Source organism: Labrus mixtus, chromosome 10 (assembly GCF_963584025.1).
Source record: "Labrus mixtus chromosome 10, fLabMix1.1, whole genome shotgun sequence".
NCBI lineage: Eukaryota > Metazoa > Chordata > Actinopteri > Labriformes > Labridae > Labrus > Labrus mixtus.
The window spans coordinates 29,057,938-29,066,715 of record NC_083621.1 but is presented as its reverse complement, the minus strand read 5'-3'; the positions used below and the strand labels follow the sequence as shown (position 1 = coordinate 29,066,715).

Sequence of the window (8,778 nt, the reverse complement as noted above, 5' to 3'; positions counted from 1 at the left end):
CTTCAAATAGAATAGACTTTCCTTTTTGATGAATCTTATAGTCACAATTCCCTCATTACAATATACGTTTTATTAATTTAAGTATTGCGCATCAAATTTTTGCTCAAATATAACTTTTCAAAGTTGGACCACTTGAGCAGCACATGAATGCAGCATTTTAAACTCAGTGGGTGATCTAAAACCCTGCTATGCCTTACCAATCAGAGCAGGGGCTGCATGCCCTGTTCTCCAAAGTCCCTGGACCTTTTAGAAAGTTAGATTCCATGGGACCATGCTAGATCCCCTAGCAGGCTCTTTTTAGGGGTAGATCCCAAGAACTAAATGTAGACCCTGCTAGATTTGGTGGAAACACATTTTTCTTCAAAAAGACCATAGTTCTGGGTGATAGTTCCTCCAGTCGAAACAGGACTTTAATTCAACTGTATTTGTATAGAACATTTCATACAAATGTAAACTCTTCTGTGCTTTACAGAAGACACAGATAAACAAACACATTACAAACTCATTTAAAAAATGGACAAATTGATTCAAAAGCTCACTTTAAATCCAAAACACTTTATAAAAGAAACCTGCACCATCCCATACCACACACACCTACATACACCTGTTCCTATAGAGTACAGTTATGTAACTAACCACACCATTTTGTCACAGTACCTGCTTGTATGAGTGCTTAGTTCTTGGTGTGTATTGTTTTTTATCTGATAATCTTATTATTAAAGAGAGAACAAACACTTCTGTCATTTAAACTGCGATGTGTTTCATCTTTTCCTGTAAAAATGTGAGTTTATGCAAAGATAAGAACATGTGAGCAGATATTATATTGACTTCTTCATCATCATCATCATCATCATCATCATCATCATCATCATCATCATCATCATCATCTCTTAGGTTGATGATTCACTGTTACAGAGACGTTCAGTGGTATTATCTTCAGAGGACATGGATCATAACTATAAATGTATGGAAACAGTTTTTCAGTGAAAGTGTGTGTGAAGGTGTGTATGTGTGTGTTAGTGTCAGGATCAGAGAATGACAGCTTTCCTCTGTCCCAGTCCAGATTCACTCTGATCCTCTGAGGTTGTCCTCTCACTGACAGTTCGGTGTGTTTACCTGATGGGGTGTATGCTTTGTATTTATCATTGAAAAACTCTATTCTCCATAATCCAGAGTTTATGTCTCTCTTCCTGTCTGATGACTCCTCACACACACCAACTTCCAAGTATGTGTTTTGTCCAACCTCGACGTCCCAGCTGTGAGTCCCTGAGTTGAAGCCCTTAGAGCTCAGGACAGATCTGTATCCAATCCTCTCTGGATTATCAGGAAGCTGCTGCTCCTCTCCTCCTCTCACACAGGTCAGATCTTCAGACAGGATGAGGTCTGAACCAGCAGAGTTTGGGTCCAGAATCACAGGACTGTATGAGACCATGTTCTTCATCTTGTTCCAGATGTGGAAGCTCAGGTTGCCCAGGTGTTTGGCCACATCTATCAGAGCTCCTGAGGGCAGCTGTGGATCCTCCAGCAGGGGGCACTGCTTGACTCTTTCCACTGCAGCCTTGTAGTTTTTCAGGAATGAGACGTCTGCAGCTCTCAGCTTGTCCTCTGTGGCTCTGACTGTTTGTGAAAGAGCTGCTATCTCTGTGCTCAGAACCTCCATCTCCTCCTTCATCCTCTGACTCTTCTGCTTCTCTTCCTCCTTCAGTGAAAATATTCTGACCTCCTCTTCCTCTTCTAGAAACTGGTGAAGTTTCTTAAACTGCTCCTTTATCTGTCTCTCTGTGTTTGCAGCCTGGCCCTTGATGTGTTTTCCTGTTTCATTCCAGACTTTTTTGACCTCATGAAATCGCTTCAGTTTGTCCTTTAAGGGCTTCAGTGATTCCTGGAGCTCGTCCCTGAGCTCTTGTGCAGCTTCATCGATGGGTCTGAATGTGTGGTTGGTGTGTTGTTTAGAGTCTCTGCAGACAAGACACGCTGGCTGCTGATGATCCAGACAGAACAGTCTGAGTTTCTCAGAGTGCAGACTGCAGAGATCCTCAGAGTCTGATGAAGCTCTCTGATCTCTCTGCAGTAAGAAGGCCTCACACATGTTCTTTAATGCCAAGTTAATAGGTGGTTCTGACCTCGAAGATCTTTTCCTACAGACTGGACACTCCTGGGCCTGCTTCTCTCTCCACCATCTCTGCAGACAGGCTTTACAGAAGCTGTGGCTACATGACAGAATCACAGGATGTTTGAAGATGTCACAGCAGACAGAACAGCACAGATCCTCCTCTGAACAAGAAGCCATTTTTCTCTGAGTGAAGCAAAACTCCCGACAGGTATGGACAGTTCAAACAGCACAAACAGGTCAGACTGCTGAGGTTCCTCCTCCACAGAGTCTCCTGTTACTTACTTTGACTCTTGTTTTTCTGAAGCTTCTTACAGAGTTCAGTCAGTAACTGGTTGAAGTGGCAGTATTCCAGTATTCCAGTATTCCCTCCTGAAGCTGTCGTCTCTCTGTGGAAGTCGTCTCTTTTATTTCTCACAGTGAAAGTTATCGTCCGTGTGTGTGTTTCAGTGTGTGTGTGTGTGTTCACAGAGAGAGAGGAAGTGTCTGTTTCCTGGTTTGTCTGTGTTGAGTCATACAGGGTGGAGCTGTGTTGATCTGATCTCAAAGTCTGACTGCATTAGAGATCATAAAGGTGGAGCCTTATGGCGCACTCACACTAGGCAAAGTTGTCCCATACCATGCTTCATCAGAATTAACCCCCCTCCCCATTCCTCCACTGGCTTGCACTCACACTGCTCCAGGGCTAACTGGACCTGAACACAGCTACCTCTTGTACATAATGTTGTGACACAAGACATGCATGGCTTTACGTGATGAGGAAGTGTGCTAAGTTTACAAGACAGGGGCACTCAAAAAAATTAGCTCAGTTAAGTAATTTACGGCTATAACACTGCAGGATTTCTTGATAATGGATGGCTATCGACGTTTCATGCCTCACAGATTGCCTACTGGGAGGGTCTTCGGCTGATACTTATTCGGAGGTTTACGATCTTCTGAAAGACCTATAGGTCTTCCTGATTGAGATCCCCACTCTCTCACAGCTGAACCTGCTGCAACCACCTGAGCCTATCCTTTGATTATTTTTCTTCACTTATCACAGGCATCACACAATTTTACAGACACAGACATTTCAGAAATTAACTCATTGTACGTATTTACATTTTACATAAGTTATTTAATGTATTTCAATATTTCAGTTAAATAAATATAATTTTGACTGTGTTATCTGTGTATGGCCTCCCTCTTTGTTACCAGCCCTGAGGGGGTAACATCCTATATTGGCTCCTCTGCACTGGCTCCCTATCAAATCTAGAATCAAGTTTAAAATCCTTCTTCTCACTTACAAAGCTAAAGGGTCAGGCATCATCTTATCTTAAAGAACTAATAGTGCCATATTACCCTTTGAGAACATCACGCTCCCAGACAGCAGGCCTGCTCGTGGTACCTACAGTCTCTAAATGTACTTTGGGAGGTAGAGCCTTCAGTTATCAGACCTGCTCGTGGTACCTATAGTCTCTAAATGTACTTTGGGAGGTAGAGCCTTCAGTTATCAGGCTCCTCTCATTCTACCAGTCATTGTCCGGGAGGCAAACACACTCTGTGCTTTGATGAATAGACTTCAAATAGAATAGACTTTCCTTTTTGATAAATCTTATAGTCACAATTCCCTCATTACAACAATACTAACATAAATTTAGATTATTTCTTTAGAAGTTAAAGCCAGTTTTTGTGTCTTTATGAGTGAGTTAATGACTTTAAAAACATTTAAATTAAAACTAAAACAGCTTAAGAGATAAAACTCTACATGTTTTGATTCCAGATTAAACCTCTGACTTTTCTTCTTTTATTGTTTTCTTCCTATTCATTTAGATTTTTAGTTGCGCTTTGTTCATTTGTTCTTTAACTTATTCTTAGTTTGAAAATGTGTTCTTTGTACCTTTGTACTGATTATAAATACAGGTGGGTGGAAAAACAAGCCGCAGTCTTTTGCTGCATTCATGTGGTGTCGGACAAATCGGAAAAACAAGTTTCCGAGTTGTAAAATGCTCTTGAACACCTGCTCAAGTCGGAAAACAACTCGGAAACTCGGAATTAAATCAGATGAACGATTTGTCGACTTGACTTCAGAATCGTCGTCACATGTGGGAGCAAAATATGTTTTGTTAATCATCATCATCATCATCATCATCATCATCATCATCATCATCATCATCATCTCTTAGGTTGATGATTCACTGTTACAGAGACGTTCAGTGGTATTATCTTCAGAGGACATGGATCATAACTATAAATGTATGGAAACAGCTTTTCAGTGAAAGTGTGTGTGAAGGTGTGTATGTGTGTGTTAGTGTCAGGATCAGAGAATGACAGCTTTCCTCTGTCCCAGTCCAGATTCACTCTGATACTCTGAGGTTGTCCTCTCACTGACAGTTCGGTGTGTTTACCTGATGGGGTGTATGCTTTGTATTTATCATTGAAAAACTCTATTCTCCATAATCCAGAGTTTATGTCTCTCTTCCTGTCTGATGACTCCTCACACACACCAACTTCCCAGTTTGTGTTCTCTCCAACCTCGACGTCCCAGCTGTGAGTCCCTGAGTTGAAGCCCTCAGAGCTCAGAACAGACCAGCTGTCATCAATCCTCTCTGGATTATCAGGAAGCTGCTGCTCCTCTCCTCCTCTCACACAGGTCAGATCTTCAGACAGGATGAGGTCTGAACCAGCAGAGTTTGGGTCCGGAATCATAGGACTGTAGGAGACCATGTTCTTCATCTTGTTCCAGACTTGCCGACTTGACATCAGAATCGTCGTCACATGAGGGAGCAAAATATGTTTTGTTAATGTTAATATGCGTTTTAATAATTTAACCCCTCTAATGTGTTAGAAAGTTGCACACACCTTTTGTGTTAGCGGGTCAAATTTGACCCATGATTTAAATCAGCCTAAAATACTCTAAAAACAATCATTCTCATCCAATATTGTTTTTCGTTATTATGCAATCATATCCATGCAAAGACTGGTTTAAATTGAATTTGTATGGTCCCATGGAACTTTAAACTTGCAATATACCACTCGTTTTCAATTTAAAAAATATATAAGTTCATGCATTGTATTTTATTGAATATCAGTAAATAGGTATTTATGTTATCTGACTGTAATAGACTAATACTAGAACAAACTTTCTAGAATGAATTACTTGTGATTGTTTTAAAAATGTATATTTTTAACCATAGTGACATCTGTGGTGTAAGGGGTCAAAATAGATTTATGTTAGAAAGAAGGTAAAAAGCCATTTATTTTATATGCAGTAGAACCATATTTTATTTTGCATAACAAATCAGGTGTAAATTTAACATGAACCATTGTATGTGTGTGTGTGTGTGTGTGTGTGTGTTTTCAAAGTAAAATCACTCTCATGACAAAATATATGGTCAATGGCCTCATAGATAGTCAACCTCTTGCTCATGATGAAATACACTGCATGCTACAGCACAATGAAATTGATAATAACTCAAACAAGCCTCATTTATAGATACCAATTGCGCAAGAATTCTGTATAATGTTGTTCATGACCCTCCTTCTCAAGATGACACCTGGCTACGAGAAAAAGAAAATTGTGGAGCAAAAGAAAGTGTGTGCAGCATGTGTTTGTGTGTTTGTGTGTGTGTGTGTGTGTGTGTGTGTGTGTGTGTGTGTGTGTGTGTGTGTGTGTGTGTGTGTGTGTGTGTGTGTGTGTGTGTGTGTGTGTGTGTGTGTGAAACACTGAGGTTCAGTTTTGGTTAACATGTTTCAATTTTCTGTAGAAAAAGTTGTGTTCCCGTGGGGGGAGGGTGCCAGGTGGATTGAGAGTACAAGTCCATACTAGGGGAAAATAATTGTTCCCACCAAAGAAGGGAGGGGTGGGGGAGGTGTGCAGAGTCAAATATGAATCTGCTTTGAGCCAGATTTGATCCATAGAGCTACCCACAACTTAAAGGATGCATGCAACAGCCACTTTTTTCTGCTGGGTCATATTTGACCCGTAGCACCACAGATGTCAGTTTTTTGTTAAGAGACCTTCAGAATTGACTTAAATGGTAAAAAATTGTTTTGTGTGTTTATAAAGCTTTTTCTGAGGCTATCATAAATTCTTGTGCCAATAAAAAAAATCTAAAAGGCATTTTTTACATGTCTGAAGTTGAAAACGGGTCAAAAATGACCCTAACACATTAGAAGGGTTAAGTATTGCACATCAACTTTTTGCTCAAATATAACTTTTCAAAGTTGGACCACTTGAGCAGCACATGAATGCAGCATTTTAAACTCAGTGGGTGATCTAAAACCCTGCTGTGCCTTACCAATCAGAGCAGGGGCTGCATGCCCTGTTCTCCAAAGTCCCTGGACCTTTTAGAAAGTTAGATTCCATGGGACCATGCTAGATCCCCTAGCAGGCTCTTTTTAGGGGTAGATCCCAAGAACTAAATGTAGACCCTGCTAGATTTGGTGGAAACACATTTTTCTTCAAAAAGACCATAGTTCTGGGTGATAGTTCCTCCAGTCGAAACAGGACTTTAATTCAATTGTATTTGTATAGAACATTTCATACAAATGTAAACTCTTCTGTGCTTTACAGAAGACACAGATAAACAAACACATTACAAACTCATTTAAAAAATGGACAAATTGATTCAAAAGCTCACTTTAAATCCAAAACACTTTATAAAAGAAACCTGCACCATCCCATACCACACACACCTACATACACCTGTTCCTATAGAGTACAGTTATGTAACTAACCACACCATTTTGTCACAGTACCTGCTTGTATGAGTGCTTAGTTCTTGGTGTGTATTGTTTTTTATCTGATAATCTTATTATTAAAGAGAGAACAAACAACTTCTGTCATTTAAACTGCGATGTGTTTCATCTTTTCCTGTAAAAATGTGAGTTTATGCAAAGATAAGAACAACATCTTAGCAGTTATTAAACTGACTTCATATTCATCATTGTTTCACTGTTACAGAGACGTTCAGTGGTATTATCTTCAGAGGACATGGATCATAACTATAAATGTATGGAAACAGCTTTTCAGTGAAAGTGTGTGTGAAGGTGTGTATGTGTGTGTTAGTGTCAGGATCAGAGAATGACAGCTTTCCTCTGTCCCAGTCCAGATTCACTCTGATCCTCTGAGGTCGTCTTCTCACAGACAGATCATTGTGTTCATCTGATGGGGTGTATGCTGTGTATTTATAATTGAAAAACTCTATTCTCCATAATCCAGAGTTTATGTCTCTCTTCCTGTCTGATGACTCCTCACACACACCAACTTCCCAGTTTGTGTTCTCTCCAACCTCGACGTCCCAGCTGTGAGTCCCTGAGTTGAAGCCCTTAGAGCTCAGAACAGACCAGCTGTCATCAATCCTCTCTGGATTATCAGGAAGATGCTTCTCCTCTCCTCGTCTCACTCGGGTCAGATCTTCAGACAGGATGAGGTCTGAACTAGCAGAGTTTGGGTCCAGAATCACAGGACTGTATGAGACCATGTTCTTCATCTTGTTCCAGATGTGGAAGCTCAGGTTGCCCAGGTGTTTGGCCACATCTATCAGAGCTCCTGAGGACAGCTGTGGATCCTCCAGCAGGGGGCACTGCTGGACTCTTTCCACTGCAGCCTTGTAGTTTTTCAGGAATGAGACGTCTGCAGCTCTCAGCTTGGTGTGTTGTTTAGAGTCTCTGCAGACAAGACACGCTGGCTGCTGATGATCCAGACAGAACAGTCTGAGTTTCTCAGAGTGCAGACTGCAGAGATCCTCAGAGTCTGATGAAGCTCTCTGATCTCTCTGCAGTAAGAAGGCCTCACACATGTTCTTTAATGCCAAGTTAATAGGTGGTTCTGACCTCGAAGATCTTCTCCTACAGACTGGACACTCCTGGGCCTGCTTCTCTCTCCACCATCTCTGCAGACAGGCTTTACAGAAGCTGTGGCTACATGACAGAATCACAGGATGTTTGAAGATGTCACAGCAGACAGAACAGCACAGATCCTCCTCTGAACAAGAAGCCATTTTCCTCTGAGTGAAGCAAAACTCCCGACAGGCAGACAGCTCAATTCAAAAAGCACAAACAAGTCAGACTACTGAGGTTCCTCTCCCTCCTCCACAGAGTCTCCTGTAATTTCCTCAAGCTCTGAACAGCATGCAGTAGTAACTAGTTTTAGTGGCAGTATTCCCTCCTGCAGCTGTCTTCTCTGTGTCCACAGAGAAAGAGTGTCTTTTTTTCTGGTTTGCATTCTTCACAGATAGGGTGGAGCTTTGTTGGTCAGTTTCTGGTTCGAAAGTTTCTGACTGGACTAGAGAGAATAAAGGTGGAGTGTTAAAGACAGACTGTTAAGACAACTGATTTCTTCCTTTGTTACATTTTTGTGGGCATTTTGGCATTTTTTAGATAGAACAGGTGAAGAGATGTTGGGCGGAGGAAGAGGGGTAAGACAGGCAGGCAGCAAATGGCTGACTAGGACAAGGATGGTATGGTAAACGTAAGAAGCTGAAAAGGACTGTTTCTGTGGTATGACTTAAGCAGCATGACAGAGCCGCACACAGACTGTTGAGACCAAGCTGGAACCTCAGGTGTTTAAAATTGAAGCCATTGCTGAAATGCAAAACACTGCAGTTATTTAAGTGTCCACTTAAGGCTGGCTGCAGAAGCACCCAAAGACACAAAGACACCCATTCAAAAAGGCCAGTTTTTAC

At 41.2% G+C, this 8,778-nt stretch overlaps 1 protein-coding gene across 1 annotated transcript; it reads right to left on the bottom strand.

Annotated features, from left to right (window-relative positions):
• Window positions 1-394: 394 nt before the first annotated feature.
• Window positions 395-2,567, bottom strand: LOC132982519 (E3 ubiquitin-protein ligase TRIM39-like). The gene has a single exon (XM_061049071.1). It carries the CDS (start codon window positions 2,288-2,290, stop codon window positions 884-886), a length of 1,407 nt encoding a protein of 468 aa, XP_060905054.1. The 5' UTR covers window positions 2,291-2,567; the 3' UTR covers window positions 395-883.
• Window positions 2,568-8,778: the final 6,211 nt, after the last annotated feature.